Source organism: Musca autumnalis, unplaced genomic scaffold (genome assembly GCF_047663935.1).
Source record: "Musca autumnalis isolate F117 unplaced genomic scaffold, ASM4766393v1 scaffold_4, whole genome shotgun sequence".
Lineage (NCBI taxonomy): Eukaryota > Metazoa > Arthropoda > Insecta > Diptera > Muscidae > Musca > Musca autumnalis.
In genome coordinates, this window is record NW_027411977.1 from 14,703,600 (window position 1) to 14,724,895 (window position 21,296).

General features: G+C 35.7%; 1 protein-coding gene across 2 annotated transcripts in view; it reads right to left on the minus strand.

The window, feature by feature from the left end:
- Nucleotides 1–21,296, minus strand: part of LOC141402756 (bumetanide-sensitive sodium-(potassium)-chloride cotransporter-like) — a 325,712-nt gene that overhangs the window by 9,676 nt on the left and 294,740 nt on the right. For both annotated transcript variants that reach the window (XM_073984675.1, XM_073984674.1), the window contains 2 exons: nucleotides 2,011–2,108; nucleotides 1,696–1,925 (listed from right to left, as the gene is read on the minus strand). In XM_073984675.1, the coding sequence (XP_073840776.1) occupies nucleotides 1,696–1,925; nucleotides 2,011–2,108 (328 nt within the window). The remainder of the gene's footprint in view (nucleotides 1–1,695; nucleotides 1,926–2,010; nucleotides 2,109–21,296) is intronic.

Here is a 21,296-nt window from a genome sequence, read left to right on the forward strand (position 1 = left end):
CATATTCGAACCTGATCTATATCTGGTAGATATATTAGGATGTGCAAGTATGGATTACATCGGTCACTCCCTTCAAGAGTTATCGTGCGCACATTTTTTCCGAACATTTTTCAACTTTTGTGTGGGAGGTACCTGAAGGAGTGGACCGATATGGCTTATCTTCGAGTTTAAACTATGTTTGGACAAAATATTACGAAACAAACATACTTGGGGTCTAAAACCATTATTTCGATGAGGCACATTTTGCCCGTATGCAAGTATATATACCCTCGTTAGCATAAATGCTGAGGGTATAAAAAGTGCCCTTCCAAATTTCCCAAGGAATTTCTTCAGATTTCGTTTCGAAATCGGACCGAAATCGATCCGATTCCGCTCGACATTGCGTTCCGAAATTATGTTTAACCACTTCATACAACTTTCGTTAAGATATCGGTAGGATTTCGGATCCGACATCGGACGAAGCGTCCGAATTTCGTACCGATTTCGTTACGATGTCGGTACGATTGGTTTGCTGGGTGGTCAGACCAGGTAATATGATGGTTATGTGTGGCGAACTATGACACTCTCCGCTAATTCTGGTAGGGGTGTCCTCATTGAGTGTGCAAAACATAGCGCTATCAATCTGCTCATTTCTCGTCGTTTCGGAGGACCCAATGCCACAACTCATGAGGAGCTTTGAAACACGGGCTAATGTTGGGCCTTTAACTCCGGAGCACAGCTATTAATCGGCGCGGTGTATACGTTGTGTAACTTTATCTCGGCAGTTCCACACATGTCTGCTACCCGCCGTACATACCATGCACGGATCGTTAGTGCCAGGCTCAAGCGAGATAGGTATGTATTGAATAGACTTGTGCAACAGGAAGGTTAGGCAACCACCTCCGCTTCTGGTGTAATCCTTCCTCAGTACATTGTAACCACCACAACGCTGTATGTTGCTGTTTTTGTTGAGCTTGGTTTCCTGCATCGCAGCAACCCTGACAAAGCCACTATTTCCCTTCCCGGGATTATAACATGAACGACTGAATGTTAAGTGCTGCGTGTGCGGTTGCTGTTGTATGTACTACGAAGGAGTCTCGTATTCTGATGACGATGCCGGCGATGACTCAATACGGGATGTGTTCTCGCAGCATGCAGAAATATAGTTCCAGTCGTAGTATCTCACATGGACGGGTCTAAAATATCCCTGAGATGCAACCACTGCCGACATCTATTGCATCTCACTGATTTTTGAGCATGACAAACCGAGCACATACAAATTGGTCATGGGGTTTCCTCGGTTCCAATACTGACCAAAAGAATGTGGAGCAGGCATTCCGGAATATGCTGCTGCCAAAACAGAAAAACGATACAAATACAACCATATGCACACTGAGGTGCCAGCCGCTGGCTGAACGGTCGCTGATACAGTTTGGTTCGGAGTCGACCGATGTCGAAGAACCCGTAGCCGTGGGTTTGAAACGGAATGCGTAGTTTCCTTTGCTGTCCAAAATTTTAGTCGTAGAAGCGTAAACCTATTTCGATCAGAAAATGTAGCCAACAACTTCGAACTACCGGTACCGTTACTTGGAGGCTATAGTAAAATTTGGACCGATGTAGCTCATCTTTGGACTTGAGTAAATTTCGTTGGAAGAATGTATTTTATACAGACTTTTTGGAGACATAGTTTAGATATTTTACGAAACAATTTCTTACCTCAATTTACATGACTGCCATGTGCGACGAGTACTAATGATGTAAGGCAATAACAGCGTGAGGCCACCATCATCATAAAGCCACCAAACATCAATAACGGCATGGCTACGTTTCCGAGTAAACTGTGACAATTCATTCAAAACTTCCTTGGGCAGTTCAACACCACCGGGACCCTTGTAGAGAGCAGCTGGATCATCATGTTTTGTTTTCGATTTACGCAAAGAATTTGTCTACAAATGAAAGAAATTAATTTATTGCCAATTTTCTATTTGCACACTTTACCAATAAATGTTTTTTTGTTTTCTTTTTACTTACCAAAAGAGGAGCTGTTTTGGGATCAGCTGGATCTGGCAATCCAGACACTTCTTTTGTTTGGGCACCAGCAACAAATGACAAATCACTAGTACTGGAGGCTATAGTGTTAAGAGAAAAGACAAAACAACAACAACAAAACAAAGTTTAGTAAACAAATTAATTTGTATCGATGTTAATGACACATTAAAAGTCAAAGGTCATGCAATTAATAGTGAGCACATGGCTTGTTTTTGCCTCAAATCAAGGAGACATGTTTTTTTTTCTTCAAAGAAACGTTAAAAGGACAAAGACATGCATCAATACTAACTAACTTTTCCAATAAAAGTAATCGCTTTCTAATATTAACACAATTAAGAAGCTCACGTAGCCAAGGGTCAACTGCAAGTTTTATCTCTTTTACAGCCGGCTAGATAGCTCGGATTCAATCTTTGATAATAATTTATTGCCACACTGGGACATTCAACTGGCATGCTCTGCTAAGTTAAGTCGTTGTTTTGCACAAAAGGTAACCAATGTCTAAAAACTTCATAAAGTGAAAGTTCAATATATTTATTGAGAAGTCTTAAAGCTGACCACATAACGAGATTTTTGGTTGAGCAAAACAAGTCATTTTTTAACAAAATCTTATCTTTTAAAAGTTATTTTGATAATGTTCAAGATGAATTTACACCACAGCTGTGTGTGGTCAATAGACACGTTTAACGAGGACATTCAACTTTAAACTTAGCCATTTGTTGTGTGCATCAGCAGCTGGATGTAAACTTTTAAGAGACAATAGCAGAAGACCATTGTTGTAAGTTTTGTTTAAAGTTAACTTTTCTCCTTGAGCTAACACAGTATATGAGTTAACATTTACTGAGTATTTCAGACATGAACTATTGTCGACCACTACTACTAAGATTTGATATAAACGTTCCATATAACTGACCTAAAAAACTATTATAACATAAGTACGAGTACTAGTACAAAAGAGCTAATTGTGCTATGGACCCTAAAAACGCCAATAACTACCATAACACACATTTTAAACTTCGTGCATTTGCAAGTTTTCAAAAAGCTCCTTTTTTCCTTGCCCAAAACTATGCAATCGAAATGTCTATCCGCTATTTGTAATGAAATGTAAATATGTACTCCGCTACATTCAAGGAGCATAGTTTGCAAAAGCAAACAAACTTTTGAAATTTTTAATCAAAACCTTAAACAAGCGGCTGTGGATGAGAAATATCCACTTTTACCTTGGAAAGAAATGAAAGACAAACAACCATTAAATATGAACTGCAAACGGTGGCCTGGAACCAACTTAAAATGAAAGGAGCTTACACCTGGGAAGTTTTTGCGGATTCTGAAACTACAATATTCATAGATGTGAAAAATCCAAAAACCCAAAAAATCGCCGAAGCGCTTTTTTAGGTTTGCACGATTTTGCCTGGAAACAGCAAGTCCTATCGAAATGGGATTAGAGAAAATATTGCAGCTGTGAAAATTCTCTACACGATTGACCTTTATGATATTTTCGCAGGTTTTACCATTTTTGAGATATAGATGTTTAAATTTAGACAAAGCACTGACTGTGTCGCCTCCTTATAAAAAAATTACATGTACGGTTCGCCTTAACTAACTTTAAATAAAAACCGCTTACACCTGGGAAGTTTTTACGGATTCTAAAACAGCAATCTTCATAGATGAGCAAAATCCAAAAACAAGGAAAAATCTCGGTCACTGTTCCCATTTTTAGGTTTTCGCAATTTTGAATGTAGCTGTGAAAATTCTTTAAAGGATTGACCTTCATGATTTGTTCCTAGGTTTTACAATTTTTGAGATATAGAAGTTCAGGTCACATTTTTAGGTTTTCTTGTAAGTATGTCACGATTTGCTTGAAAATCTTATAGCTACGAAAATACCATTTTTACCATTTTTTGAGATATATAAGTTTAAGTTGGGAAATTGCAGTCATTACATTGTTTTATAAGGAGACGATACAGTCAGTGAATTGTTCCAATTTGAACTTCTATATCTCAAAAATGATAAAACCTACGAAAGTATCATAAAGGACAGTCTTGTAGAGAATTACTGGCATAACATTTCCTTTAGTTCCATTTTGATAGGGCTTGTGGTTTCCCAGCAAAATTGTGAAAATCTATAAAACCTTAAAAATATCAACTTTGACCGTGATTTATTAAAAAAAGCAATCCGGCTTTTTTTCGTTTTTCTTTTGTTTTTTTGTAATCTATGAATATTGTAGTTTCAAAATCCGCAAAAACTTCCCAGATGTAACATCCTTTCATTTAAAGTTGGTTCAAGAGCACGGTGAAAAGGGTGTAAGGTGTGTTTCAACATGTGTCCCGTCGTTTCGTTTCGCGGTTATGGGCCGCCAAAGGCCTAAGGCTTTGATGGCAAAGGGGGTCATTTCGTTAGCCTCATAACATCTAAACCGCTAAGAATTTGGATTCAATCGTGGAAGCAAAGTTATAGCTCTCGTATTAAAGAGTAATAATTGTGAAGACATAAAATCCATTCAACTTCATCTTCAAGGTCAAATTGGTGTTATAATTTTTTTCTTAGATCTCAAAAATAAAAAATAAATTAAAAAAAATAGTTTTACTGTTTTATTTATAAATGCACTTAAAACTAGAAAATAAATCATTTTCTAGCTTTAAGTGCATTTATAAATGAAACACTGAAACTTAATTTTTTTTATTTATTTTTTATTTTTAACTTTTTAGTAAATCATTTTTTTTACCACTGAGAACAAAATTATAGTCAATTTAGGCCGAAAATATTGATAAAAACTTTAAAATGCCTGAAATCGTGTGGTATCGTTATATAAAGGCAATACCAAAACCTAGACTTATTTCCATAATTTTTGGTGGGGAAGTTTATGTACCATTGGGAACTCCAAATGCCAAGTTACTGACAATTCTGCCTGAAAATGAAGATTAAATTCTTAAAACACTTGAAATCGGGTCGTACCACTATATGGGGGCTATACCAAAACCTGAGCCTGTGTCCACAATTTTTGGTATGGAAGTTTCAGTACCATTGTGAACCTTGAAATCGGGTGGTACCGCTATATAGGGGCTATACCAAAACCTGTACCTATGTCCATCATTTTAAGTGAGGAAATTTCTGTACCAATGGGGGGTACCACTGCCAAGTTACAGCCAACTCGGCCTAAAAATGAAGATAAAATCCTCATAATACTTTAAATCGGGTGGTACCGCTATATGAGGGCTATACCAAAACCTAAACCTATGTTCAAAATTTTTGGTGGGGAAATGTCTGTATCATTGGGAATGCCAAATGACAGCTAATTCGGGATAAAAACAAGTAAAAAAGTATCAGTCGGCTTTGCCGACAGAGATATACCCTCAGCCTGTATATATTAAAACAATATTTTCCCAAAAAACGTATGTATTTAAGTTTTTTTTTTTTTTTTTTTAATGTTGTGAATTTGAAATGATAAAAATGTTTATTAGGATTAGAGATCAAAAGTTTTGCGGAGCAGATACTAAAAGGAATGGATCTACATTGACCATTATGGAAGTGGATTTCCAGCCACTACATATGGTTTGCTCAAGAAGTATGGACTTGCCCCTGAAAAAACGTTTACCATCGTAATTGAGGCAGCGAATGCAAGTTGCTTCAACAAAAATCAAAGTGATTCGATAGCAGGTCTTAAAGTGAACTCATCCGAAATTTTGTGTGGGAGGTACCGGATGGAGTGGACAAATATAGTCTATATTTGAACCTGATCTATATCTGGTAGATATATTAGGATGTGAAAAGTATAGACCAATTCGGCCACTCCTTTCAAGAGTTATCGTGTGCACAATTTTTCCGAACATTTTTGAACTTTTGTGGGGGAGGTACTTAAAGGAGTGGACCGATATGGCTTATCTTCAAACTTAAACTATGTTTGGACAAAATATTACTAAGGCCCTATTTTGGACCGAATCGGCAGATCCGTTCGAGAGTTACCTTGCGCTCCAACCACCTCACACGGTGTCATAGGGGTTTTTTGCAACTTTCATGCTATTTTCTCAGGAAGTATGGACTTGCCCCTAATGAAACTTGTACCGTCGTATGGACGGCAGTGAATACAAGTTGCTAAAAGAAAAATCAACGCGATTCGAGAGATGGCCATAAACTGAACTTTTCCGAAATTTTGTGTGGGAGGTACCCGAAGGTGTGAACCTATTGAGACCATATTGGAAACTCATATTACTCTGGTAGAAAGTTTACGCTGTACAAAGTATGGACCAAATCGGTCACTCCCTACAAGAGTTATCGTGCGTACAAACTTTCCGAACATTTTCGAACTTTTGTGAGGGAGGTACCGGAAGGAGTGGACCGATGAAGCTCATCTTCGAACCTAAACTAAGTTTGGACAAAATATTACGAAAGCCAAAATTTGAACCGAATCGCTTCATCCGTTCGAGAGTTATCGTGCGCTCCAGCCAGCAGGACAGACAGACAGACGGACGGACATGGCTAGATCGACTCCAAATTGTCTGAAACACATTTCGTCCAAACATACTTGGGGTCTAAAACCATTATTTCGATGATTTTCATCGTATCAAAGTGCCTAAAGCCTAAAGGCTGAGGGTATAATGAAGATAAAATCCTTAAAATACCTGAAATCGGGTGGTACTGCTATATGGAGGCTATAGGAAAAAATGGCCCATATTCATGTATTGTCATCAAAATCTGAAAGGTGTGCTAAGTTTCAGTCCGATTGGTCAACGGCAACTGTATGGAAAATGAGTTACCAGATTTGAAAAGCAACATAACCTAAATAAAACACGTAAAAACACTGCAAAAATGGAACAATATTGGTTTTGACTTCATATTCATGTATTGTCATCCAAATCTGAAAAGTGTGCAAAGTTTCAGTTCGATTGGTCAACTGCAACTTTGTTAAAAATGAGTTACCAGATTTGAACTAAACGGACACCAAAGCAAGTTAAATAAAACACTGCAAAAAATAACTTTCTAGAATATACAAACCCCTATAGAAACGGTTCTTAACGTTTCCCCCTGCTCTGGAAATAACAAAAAGTTCAAAACTAAATAAAATACAATCTCACGGCGCACGGTGGTTCAAAATCGATTTTTCTGGTCTAATTTCTAATTTTTTTGTTTTGTTCGACAGATATCATAATCAGCTTTCCGACGCATTAAATAGAAAATTCTAATTCGGACTAGTAAGTGCAGAGCAATTTCAAGGTCACAGTTAACAATTTGAGTTTTTTTTTCATATGTTGCATCAAAACATGAGTGTTTTTGAGTTTTTCATATGTTCTAACTATTTGAAAATGGCCAAACACCTATGTATAAAAAACCATAAAAATATAAAAAATAGAAAAATGGATTTTTTTTTTAATTTTTTGTTTTCATTAAACTCATATAAAATCTCGTATATTAAAAAATTTCCATTTGTTTAAAAAAACTATAATTTATATTGGAAACGGAATGAAAAAACACAAATTTTTACCCATGTAATTTCCAAAAAATTAAAAAAACACGGTGCTCTTGAAACAATTTTAAATGGAAGGTGCTTACACCTCGGAAGTTTTTGCGGATTCTGAAACTACAATGTTCATAGATGAGAACAATCAAAAAACAAAAAAAATGGCCGGAGCGCTTTTTAAATAAATCGCGATTTAAGTTGACATTTTTAGGGGTTGTTTAGGTTTTCGCGATTTTGCTTAGAAACCGCATTTTCTTTCAAAATGGGACTAAAACAAATATTGTAGCTATGAAAATTCTCTACAAGATCGACCTTTATGGTATTTTCGTAGTTTTTACCATTTTTGAGATTTAGAAGTTCAACTTGGGACAATGCACTGACTGTATCGCCCCCTTATAAAACAATGTCATGTAGGATGCGCCTTAACTAACTTTTGATGAAAACCGCTTACACAGGGAAAGTTTTTGTGAATTCTGAATCAGCAGTGTTCATAGATGAGAAAAAATCCAAAAACAAGAAAAAATCGCTGTAGGGATTAAACAAATCGCGGTCAAAATTCACATTTTTAGGTGTTTTTTAGGTTTTTACGATTTTGCTTGAAAATCGCAAGTCCAATCGAAATGGAGCTAAAGAAAATGTTGTAGCTGTAAAAATTCTCTAGAGGATTGACGTTTATCATTTGTTCCGAGCTTGTACCATTTTTGAGATAAGGAAGCTCAGTTTACATTTTTAGTTTTTTTGTTAGGGTTTCGCGAATTTGCTTGAATACGGTAAGTCGTATCGACATGTGACCTGAGAAAATCTTAAAGCTGTGAAAATTCTCTACAAGACTGGCTTAAGTAATTTATCCTTAGTTGTAACATTTTTTTAGATATATAAGTTTAAGTTGGGAATTTGCAGTCATGACATTGTTTTATAAGGGGGCGATACAGAATTGAATTGAATTTGAATTGTCCCAATTTGAACTTCTATATCTCAAAAACGGTAAAACCGACGAGAATATCATAAAGGTCAGTCTTGTAGAGAATTTTCATATCTACAACATTTGTTTTAGTCCCATTTTGATAAGAAATGTGGTTTCTAAGCAAAATCGCGAAAACCTAAACAACCCCTAAAAATGTCAACTTAAATCGCGATTTATTTAAAAAGCGCTCCGGCGATTTTTTTGTTTTTTGATTGTTCTCATCCGAGGTGTAAGCACCTTCCATTTAAAATTATTTCAAGAGCACCGTGAAGAGTGTTACACTGACGGGATGTTTATATGGGCTGAAAGAGGGCACTTTCGGGGATTATTCTGTGAAAACGAAACTTTGTTCCAAGCTGTTCGCTATAAATTCAGTACACTAAAGGTGAAATTTTACATCAATTTATTACCTGAGGAAATAAAATAGCTTATATCGTGTGAACGACAAGAATTCTAACTATAAGACAAAAACATTAACACAATATCTGTTGCAGTTTCCGAGAAATTTTCAAAAATTACGTATTTTCCAAAAATGAAAAATGTTCGTCTTTAGGTGCGGGCATCCACGCCTACACCATCTAATATTTTGACCTAATTTTTTGGTTTCCTTAGCTTCAATATGTTTACTATCGAATCACATATAGCAAGTAAATATCTGTGACAAAACATTTTAATTTTTGGCCAGGAAAATCGTTTCTTGAGCCATTGTGCGTCGTATGAACCACGAGCTGTATCGGCTACACAACGACATCAGTATAGTTAAACGATTTGCTTTGGTTAGGTCATGTCATAAGAATGAACGATGATGAACCCGCTAAAACGAGTATAAATACGGCCGCATGGCGGTACACGAATAACTGAAAGCCTAGCATGAAGTAAACAGGTGAATCACGAAATCGAAAAGCGTCGATGCGTCTTTTCTTTGCAGGCAGGTCAAGTTCGATGAGGAGCTATATCGGTCCACGTTTTGGTATAGCCTCCATATGACGGTACCGCCCGATTTCAGGTATTTTGACGTTTCTACTCACATTTTCCAACCGAAAAAAAAACTTATATCCCAAAAATTATGGGCATAGGTCCATATAACGGTACCTCCCGATTTTCGGTATGTTGAGGAACTTAGCTAAAATTTTTAACCGATGTAGCTGTAATTTGACATTCTCAGTGATCACGAAAGTTCTTTACCAAAAATTACAAAAAATCGTCAACATTGGTCCATTTTTTAGTATAGCCCCATAAAACTGTACCTCCCGATATTCGGTATTTTGAATAGTTTAGCTACAATTTTTAACCGAACTAGCTGTAATTTGACATTTAAGGTGATCACGAAACTTCTTCACTAAAAATCGTCAGCACAGGTCCATGTTTTGGTATAACTCCCATACAACGGTACCTCCCGATTTTCGGTATTTTGGGGGTCTTAGCTACATTGTTCGACGGAACTGTCCGTGCATTTGTATTTAACATAAAAAAGGAAACGAAATAGACTTATAGTTCCTTTTGGGGATATACAGTGCCTGGCATAATTATTTTGACAAGTCTGAAAAAATTGTGTGTTTGGTTTTTTACCGTATTAGTCTTCTACAAAAATATGAAAATATATTCTGGCTAATCCTTTACTAGAGTACTTAAAATTAGTAATAAATTTTATCAATTCAAATAAACGCTTGCACTTTTGTAATGGAAATAAAATTTCACTGCGTGGCATAAGTATTTTGACAAATTTGTTCTATTGATTTTTAGACCTCAAAAATTAAAAATGTCTTATTTATATTTTTGATTATTATTAGTTACGGTAAAAATAATATATTTCACACACATCTGTACCATTATGGACCCATTTACGGATCGATATTTCAAGGACATAGGGATATTCAAGAGATTTTTTTTTCATTAAACAACATTTTCGATGATTTTCTCCCATTATCTCGGAATATTTTGCGGATTTCGACTTTTTATGAGAGTAGGAACATTGTTTCTCTTAAAAATGTGATATTTGAAGGAAATATCTTTAAGTTTGAACCCGAAATACACTTCAAACGTGCTCCACAAAATTCAGCCTTACCATAGCAGCAGTGTTCTTCAAAAGAATACATAACACTTCGATCAGTTTACTGCCATGTTGTTATAAAAGATCATTCAAGTGCCAGAATATTCATTATAGTCCACAGCATTAACGATAAAAATTAAATATCGCAGTATTTTAAACGGTGGATCAGACTATTCTAATGCCTGCAAGCATTTGGGAATGGAAATAGCATCACAAGGACATTTATTTCACAAAGATACCCAACTTTTTGGTTGTGTTTTGACTCAAACTTACCAAAAACTGTATTTAAGATGAATTATGTTCAAATATATTTTTATCAGTCCACAATATGCTTCGCCACAATAATTGTGGGGGGTAAATGATTTTTATTGAAAATCTAATTGACAATTTTTGTAGGTATGCCTTATCAACCGACTAGAATAGCAAAATATGACTTCAAATTAATTTTTTTCTAATGTCTAGGGATTCTAGGCTTAATAGAGAACTTGTTTTGACATCTAAATTGCTCAGAAGATGAGTATTTGTGTGCATAAATAAAATTAGATTTGTAATTCCGCTTTATTTAGCGGAAATCAACTTCTGTAATATCACATTTTCTGCCTAGATCGTGCATATTTACAGAGTTTCCAGTATTTTGATATTTATTCGTTACAAAATAAATAGATAACTGCAGCAATATCTTATCATTAGTTACACTTATCACCGAAACTGTAATTTTAAATTTCGTTACAACTTTTGACAACAACATTCCCTATTTTAAATTAAAATCGAGTACTGCCAAGTACATTTTTACTTAAAAGTTAATAATTTAGCTAAAGCAATTAATTTTGGTACCAAAAGGTACGATTAATTACCAAAAGTAACATAATTATGACGTGTCAAAATACTTATGCCGTTTTGCTTTTGCCTCCGCATTTAAACATTCGCCTAGCTAAACTGAAATTAAGCTGGACTTTCATTGATCCATTAATTTTTATTTAGCTGAGAGGTCAAAGAGAAAACCTAAGCTGTTAATATCCCGTTTTATGAATTCTGACAATAATTACATGCCTTTTAAGGCAAATGTAGATTTTGTCAAAATAATTATGCCGGGCACTGTACATATAATCACTTTCTGAGTCGATTTATGCATGTCCGTCCGTCTGTCCATGTATTTTTGTTCGCAACACACAGTTCGCATTTTTTGTTCGATTCAGCTGAATATTGGGGAATATAATTGTTTTAGCCTCATGAAAAACGCTATTGCTTTGGCGAAAATCGTTTCAGATTTGGATGTAGCTCCCATATATATTTTCGCCCGATTTCACGTATTTGCTGCACCAAACACGCTATATACGTCCGATTTTGATGAAATTTGGAATGTGTTACTGAATTCGGTCTAGAAATAAGTATGCCAAATTATATCGAAATCGGTTCAGATTTGAATATAGCTCCCATATATATTTTCGCCCGATTTCACGTATTTGCTGCACCAAACACGCTATATATATTTTATTTCGATGAAATAGGGAATGTGTGACGGTCTAAAAATAAATGTTCCAAATTGCATTGAAATCGGTTCAGATTTGGATATAGCTCCCATATATAATTTCGGCCGATTTGACGTATTTGCTACACCAAACACGCTATATAGTCAGATTTTAAGGAAATTTGGAATATGTGACTGAATTCGGTCTAGAAATAAGTGTGCCAAATTATATCGAAATCGGTTCAGATTTGGATATAGCTCCCATATATATTTTCGCCCGACCAAATGTGTGACGGAATATTGTCTAGTAATAAGTGTACTATATTATATAGAAATCACTTCAAATCGATGTATAGAAATAAATATGCCAAATTATATCGAAATCGGTTCAGATTTGGATATAGCTCCCATATATATTTTCGCCCGATTTCACGTATTTGCTGCACCAAACACGCTATATAGTCCGATTTTAAGGAAATTTGGAATGTGTGACTGAATTCGGTCTAGAAATAAGTGTGCCAAATTATATCGAAATCGGTTCAGATTTGGATATAGCTCCCATATATATTTTCGCCCGACCAAATGTGTGACGGAATATTGTCTAGTAATAAGTGTACTATATTATATAGAAATCACTTCAAATCGATGTATATATCTCCTATATGTATTTTACATATGATCCTTTCCTTACTGGTTTAGATTAGATTAGATAATTTAGGCATTTGGGGTATCCATGGTCGAACATTTTTTCCATCTAAAATTGTTCCATTTTAATTAAAACTATTTTATGGTGGAGGTTATAAAAATTTCGACCCGGCCGAACTTAACGACTTTTTACCTGTTTGATTTTTTTGTTTTTTTTTTTTTTTCGGGCCTATTTCAATTCGTCCGATTTTTTGTGATTATTATTGTCGTGTACAATGTAATTATGAGCAGTAATTGTCGCCTACTTTAGTTTTTATTATTATTTACATACTTTTATGAAAAAATTTTGATTGCATATTTATGTTGCGTTACTATTAGGGAAAAAAGATATAAAATGAGTAATTTTATATCGCCTTCCAGGGGACATTTTAGCATTTGACCATTTTAATGATGAGTGTACATATATTTTTGGTATAATTGATAAATTTGTTTTATTCCATTTTTATTACAAAAATTTTATATTTACAGCCAAGGAAGTCATCAGCTGTTCCTTATGGTGTACCAGTTTACATGCAAGGGCTTTGACATTTTCACTGTTGTATGGTTTGTCTCCATCATACCCCAAAGTTGTTATGTAACTACAAAACAAACACCATATACAATGTATGTAGTATGTATGTATTACACAAACTATTACGACAGCCATGTCCATTGTCTGTTATATCTGTCAACACTACTTCCGTTTAACAAAATTCCTCCGTATGTAATAAGTGGCAATTCTGTTTTGGTTAATTTACTTTTCTTGTTTGTCCTAAACTTTGACTTGAATTGTCATATCAACAAAGGCTAAATAGCAACAAACTCGTCGTATTTGACAAATTAAATCCTATGGCAATTCTGTTTTGTTGGCAGATTTTACGCTACTAAGATCGAAAAGGCCCCCAAGAGAAAACTTTAATATGGACAATAAACCCAAAATATCAATCAAAATGAATGACACCATGCTGATGCTGCTAACAACTGTTACCATGCGATGAATTTTTTTACCATCAACGTAGCTAGAAATGAGTTTCGAAAACATTTTGTTTGGATACGTTTTACAAAAGTGTGATTGATATAATAGTTGACGGCTCTGACTGTCACATATTCTGAGCAGCGGCAGAAGTATATAACATGATTTTTATTAATATTCTTTTTGTTAAAGTTTCTTCCATGAAAAATGATTGAAAATATCAAGCATTGATTATGTAAACAAGTAGGACTGATTAAGTTCGAAAATTACGTGTCCATTTGAACAACACGTACATTGTATTCATCTGAATCACGTTCGTTTTCAGTTGAGATTATCCCGCAATAAATGTATTATTATATGGCATATTGTATGCGGCAAAAACAAAAACTAAATTTAGTATTCTTTATTTGTAGTGCATAACCTTAATTTTCATCCATACGGAACAAATAATAACTGTCAAAGTAACAAAAAAACCAACCAAGCCATAACTTAGTGTAAACATGGCCACGATTCAGCACAACTACTCTCCTAGGAAAACCAATGTTATTGACCCATTTCGTTCGATGGATCATAGTATAAGCTACTTCCACTTATTAATGAGCGGCAAAAGTTTAACATAAGAAAAATTGGCGAGGATTTCAGTCAGAGTGAGGATTTTAGCTTTTTTCCATACCGACTTAGATGGGCCAGTACAGAAAGTATTTTTATTAGCCAAACTAAGAGCAGATTTTTAAGTCATCCGATCCTTAACTTTATCTTTACAATTTTTAACGTGATCGTTTCATACACTCCTACACTCACTCATTACCATCAATTACCACTGCATAGTCGGCATAGTGGACAAATTTAACTGCGGTGCAATTAAAGACAATCAATGCCAACCAATAATTCTCATTCATATCGTGTTACCACCCGAATGTTTATTTAAATTTTTCCCCACCGAAGTCGTGCGGCTCGTCTACAGTCTCGACAGTCTCGAATCGATCAAGCTTTTAGCAAACTGCAAGTCTCTTAGTAAGCACCAAGCTCTTAGCAAGCTCCAAGTCTCTCAGCAAGCTCCTAGCTCTTAGCAAGTTCCAAGCTCACAGTAAGCTCCAAGCTCATAGATCATCGACGACCTTTTCACACAAGGTAAGTGAAGTTGTCTTCATGGACGATAAAATGAACATAAACTTGTACCAAGGCACATTGCAAGACATTTTCGTTCAGAATGTTACACATGGCACATGGAAGAGTGACAAATTTGGTGACACTGTCTTGTTTAAAGACAATTGTGAAAATTTTCGTTGATGAAATGGTCATCGCAGATTCAATTTCCTACTGGGAATGAATGAATAGACAGAGAATTTGTAATATGTTCTGTGTTATCTCAATTGCATTTTTTTGGGGGTAAATTGCAAGATTTTATTGATTTTTTTTATTTGAGGATGTAGATCCGGCCAGTATAACCTACATATTGTCTCTTAACATCATAAATAGTTTAAAAATGCATAAAAAATTGAGTACCTTGTCAACTGAATCAATTCTCACTCAATGAGAGAATTTCAATGAGAGAATTTCACTGAGAGGATTTCTTTGTCTATACATTCGTTAGTCTATGCCTCACATATTATTCGTAACATAGACACCAGAGTACTATAATTAATATTAAATTATCAGCACTCGTGTTTTACGTAGGGTTTGTGGGTCCTTATGCCGACCCTGGCAGCGACTGAACATACATCAGTCCTAGACAAAAGCACTCGTTAAAAATTTTGAGGTGATTTTGACGGATAGGTGTGATTCGCCATTGCAAGTAATGTCATAAAAGTCTACTTGAACACAAAAATCTTCTTTAGCTACTCCGCTTACATTCATTTTGAGGGGGGAAAGGCAAGTGGCTACCAGCTCGTGATGATTTTCTGTAAGAAATCAATATTTATGAGCGGTAATTTATTAAACCCCATAGAATTTTCCACATATATCTGACCAAGAGTACGAGGAGAACTTTGTAAGTACGGTCATACCGGCTGTGGAGTGACTTCTCTGTCGTCGAACTTTTTTTCTTTCAAATGCAATTTTGGTTTTTACAACTTCAATGGGAACTTGCCCATTTAATTGTATGGCTTTTATGACAAACGCTTAGTGCTGCCTTTGAAAGTAATGAGTTTGGCTCTAAACACTAACACGCCGTCACAACACATTTTTCCTGTGTTTTTCAAAGACGTGTGTTCAAAAATCCCAGCCTGGCTCAGCTGATTCTATTTATTTGAAAATGTTGCATATCAGGGCGAAGATCACCATAATATGGAAGGTATAATTAAATTAGTCATTCCGTTTGTAACACATCGAAATATTAATCGGAGACCCTATAAAGTAGTATGTATATTCTTGATCAGGGTAAAATTCTAAGTCGATATAACCATGTCCGTCTGTCCGTCCGTCTGTAGAAATCAAAATACAGCTCTCAATTTTTATGATAGAGCTTTGTAATTTGTTATAGAAGTTTCTATTACACCTAGGAAGTTTGGTATTGCAAATGGGTATATCGGTCCACGTTTTGATATAGCCCCCATAGAACGGTACCACCCGATTTTCGGTATTTTTAAGGTTTTAGTTTCATTATCAGACCAAATGACTGAAATTTGGTACTTAGTCTTCGTTGGCGGTATACAACTTCCCCCCAGTGTTTTGTCGGTATAGGTCCACGCCTTCATATAGCCCCCATAGAACGGTACCTTCCGATTTTCGGTATTTTGAAGGATGTAACCTCAATATTCCTCCGAAATGGCTGAAGTTTGGTATTTAGTCTTCGTAAGGGGTATACAACTTTCCCCTAGAATTTTGTAGGTATAGGTCCACGCCTTCATATAGGCCCCATAGAACGGTACTTCCCGATTTTCGGTATTTTTAAGGTTGTGGCCTCAATATTCCTCCGAAATGGCTGAAATTTGGTATTTAGTCTTCATTTGGGGTATAAAACTTTCCATATCAAATTTGTCGGCATAGGTCCACGCCTTCATATAGAACCCATAGAACAATACTTCCCGATTTTCGGTATTTTGAAGGTTGTGGCCTCAATATTCCTACGAAATGGCTGAAATTTGGTATTTAGTCTTCGTTGGGGCTACATAACGTCCCCCGTAAGTTTTTTGGTACAGGTTCACGCCTTAATATAGACCCATAGAACGGTACCTCCTGAAGGTTAGCCACATTGTTTTACCGAAATTGCTGAACAAAAGGAACCTAATTGTTCCATTTTACTTCATCACATTTCGTGATGGAGGGTATAAAAAGTTCGACCCGGCCGAACTTAACGCCTTCTTACTTGTTAATATTAATTTTAATTAATTTTTCGTTGAAATCGAACACGCACATTTTATCGAAATCTGTTTAGATTTATATTCATATATATTTCCATATAGTCGGCCCCGCCAGATCTGTTCGTTAATTTCATTTTTATGGGCTGATCATTAGTTCAGTAGTCAATTGTTCCGAGCTGAAGATTTTTTAAGAACTATCTGTAGCCATCTGTGCCACTCGATCGCGTCGGTAACCCACTCTAACCTACTCTAAAGTTAATGACCTTCCGCAAATGTTTTAAGGACCTTTATCATCAAATCTTCGCCTGAAATGTCCGGACTCTTTACAGACTAGGTATAGCTTGCGCACTGGCGGATGTTTTAGGTAGTCACAAAGTCATGGAATCGGGCAGACATAAGAATCAGAAACGATTACGCCTTGTATTATAGGCGTTGGATTTATGGTTTAAAACCTGTTCTCCAGATTCACTCTGGTAGATGGGAGAATTTCCACAATCGGTATAAAAGCAAAGTTCCCTAACATCAGTTTCATTTGTGGTCATGACCCCACCGAAAAGAAATATGTACAGATCAAGGATATATTATACGAGTGCCCAGAGAATGATAGAGCATATGAACGCTTCCCAGGCCATGACATTAAGATTGTTCTAGGAGATTTATATGCCTAAATTGGCTGGGTCTTAGGGTACCCATGGTCGGCAAGTTTAACCTTGATGAGGTAACACCCTGCAGCGGCAAAATGGTAGTGAGCAGCTGTAGGTTCCAACACCTCTACATACACAAGGCCATGTGAATGTTGCCACATTATAAAAACCAAATTGATCATGCTGTGACAGACGGAAGGACCTCTTTATTTGTGTTAGATGTCCGTTCAATTTGAGTGAACATCGATTCGGATAATATCCTTGTAGCATCCAAGGTATGTAACTCGATTTAATGTTGCGGCAAAAGTGCATTCTAACACAGGACGGAGACTGAATGTCGAGAAGCTGCAACACACAACAGATAGCACCAGCCTGCGGAGCTCACTCTATATTTGGGCACCAAAAACCACAACATAAAAATCCATCAATTCCACGGCAGCGGGTTCTTACGCACCGGATTGTCCCGAAACTATAGTGTTTCAGCCAGGGGCTGCCAACCCAGCATTAAACCTATGCTTCTACGTTGGTTTAAACCTATGCGACAGTCAGTAGCAACACGAAGCTGCATTGAAAAATATTGGGAAAAGGGAAGAGCAGAGGAGCGTAGAAGAAAGAACAGGAAAACATGAGAATGAGGAATTCGAGATGTTCAGTAGTCAGAATGAAGTCCGACAATTTTACCAGAGTGTAGAAATCCATATTGAAGGGTATGGTGCAGGCACATTCTCCTGCAAAGGTGATGAATGGTCTGGAAGGACCATTTTACAAAGCTTTTGGTATTGAATATGTGCGGCGATGAAAATACCGCAGAACCAATACCAAACGACGACATTAAGTGTTTAGCACGTAGCCAAAATGAGGTAATGACAGCAAGTCAAAAAATCGCCGGAGAGATTTTTAAATAAATCGCGATCAATGATCATATTTTAAAGCTTTTTAGATTCTCAGGATTTTGCTTGGAAACCGCAAGCTTTATTGAAATTAGACTAAAGAAAAAATTGTAGCAGTGGAAATTCTCTACAGCTGTAAGTTCTTTTCTTTTAAAGATAGTTAAGGCGCACCGTGCATGACATTGTTTTATAAGGAGGCGATACAGTCAGTACATTGTCCCAGTTTGGAACTTCTATATCTCACAAATGGTAAAACCTGGGAAAAAGTCATAAAGGTCAATCTTGTAGATATCTTTCACAGCTACTACATTGTCTTCAGTCTCATTTCGATAGAACATGCGCTTTCGTAGCAAAATCCTGAAAACCTAAAAATGTGACATTTGACCGTGATTTTTTTAAATTCATCCGGCGAATTTTTTGTTTTATGATTTTTCTCATCTATGAATATTGTAGTTTCACATTACGCAAAAACTTTCCAGCTGTAAGCTCCTTCCATTAAAAGTTAATTCAGACGCACCGTGTTGGGTTGGCTGGACCGTGTCAATAGGATGGAAAGCGATGGCCCTGTCAGAAAGACATATCTTACGAACCAAGGCCAAAATTCTAAATAAGATGATATCACAAAACATGGAAATTTGTTTTTTTTTTATAAACTGAGCACACATGTGTATCTGCGTCAAATTTCCTTACTCGTCTCTATTGAAGAGTGTACCTTTAACAAAACCATAAATTTAATTTTTCACACTTTCTTCCCTAGTCCTGCTAAATAACAAAGTCGTTGTTGTAATATTTTGTTAAACAATTTTTATTTATTTTGTTTACCAATTGGGAAAACTATAGTTGCGGATCTCGCCACAGGTCATCATGAGTTGCCATGTTTTTTGTTTCTTCAACAAAAACGTTATTATAACCAAGTGTCAAGTGTTCACTCGATTATATAAGTGTTCATTGTGATTACTTAGGCACTATCTAAAAACTTTAATTGTAAAGAGGTCAAATATTTCCCACCAATTTGTTGGCAGTGTTTAGCAATAAAACGCACATACGACGTTATATGTCCTCACCGTTTGGTAAAGTTTTCGATATTCATTCTGGCACCTGTCCATCTCGATTATTTTACACAGCCGTTTATCCATATCGATACCTTTCTCAAATGGTTTTTATGTCACCACAATTTATCCTAAAGTACGAAACATTTCTAAACTAAATTTAAAAGTGGATCTTCTTGGAATAAGTGAATAATGTCAACAGGACTTCGACACATTTTTGAATACCTTGTTGTGACCTTAAGGGACCCAACCAATTTTTTGGACATTTCTTAGAAATGATTCATATTTTGTCCGTTATTTTCGTTTTCTATATTATAACTAAAAAAGGTCAAGTGTTTATGTTTCTCAGATACATACATATGTAGCAAACAACGATTTCAAGGACTTGTTTTGTTCTGCAAAAAAAAAACTCATAACTGTTACCGAACGCATGAAGTACTATATAAATATGTTTGCATGTATTATGCAAACATCTCTGGCTGTTTATGAACGTTTATAGGAAATGAAAAAAAAATGAAAAAAAGACAAACATAACAAAGACGAAAAGTTGAACACCAGATATTAGATCTGAAGTGCTGGGTACTTGAGAAAATTCTCACGAAACTGTTTCATTTTGTAAATGTTGTGCTGTTGTTATTGACAGTTTCCTTCTAAGAATTTTACCAATTTTTTTCAATATCAATTTAAATATGTATTTTCCATTCATATCATTGTGGCACATTGAATTTTTATCTTTGCTTAAGCAAACTTACAAAGGAATGTTTTTTATTAAATATTTTGCTTTTAATATGTTTTTATTAATTTTCCAATTTTTTCATTACACACACCCCAACCTATTCAAAGTGTACAAACAAACAATGTATTTAATGAAAACTTAACTCTGCACAAGTTTCAGTTTTGAGAAATTTAATTAAAACAAGTAAAAAAGTATCCATAAGTCGACTTTGCCCACAAATTTATACCCTCAGCCTCTGTGAATTGAAACGTTTACCTACCCGACATTTTGTGGGGCAGGTACCTGAGGAGTGGACCGATATGACTCAACTTCAAACATAAACTAACTTTGGAAAAAATATTCCGAAGTCGAAATTTTCTACCCAATCGGTTAATTCGTTGGAGATTTATTGTGCCACTACACATGGTGCAATAGCGGATTTTTACAGCTTTCGGGCCATTTTCTCAACTACTATGGATTTGCCCCTGAAAAAACCTGTATCGTCGTAAAGGGGCATTGAAAACAAGTTGTTGCAACAAAAATCAAAGTGATTCGAGCAGCTCTTAAGCTGCACTTTGCCCACAATTTTGGAGATTTGTCTGAAGGAGTGGACGAATAGACCCACCTTCGAAACAAATTTGGGACCAAAACACTAGATTGATTCGAGAGTTATCGTGCTCTCCAGCCAGCAACCTGAAAGAAATTTCGTGCAAACATACCATTATTATTTCAAAGATAAACTATTCATCGTAACAAAATGAACACACATCATTATTAGCATTACATTTTAAAGTAGAAATTTAAAAGAAATAAACACAATAAAAGAGGAAGTACTGGCGTATACACGTTGACCATACGCCACAAGTGTTTCTCTGAAATGAATTTCATACAATGAATGGAACATTGGTGCGTATAAAGGTTATCGAAATGTAAATATCCCACTGAACAAATCCTACTTGGATGTTTCTTTTTCTTTTTAACGTATATTTCTTCTGTCAGTATGTATGTGGCAAGGTATAGAGTTTTTAATGCAAACAATGAAACCAAAGAATTCGTCTAAAAACCAATTTTTTCTTA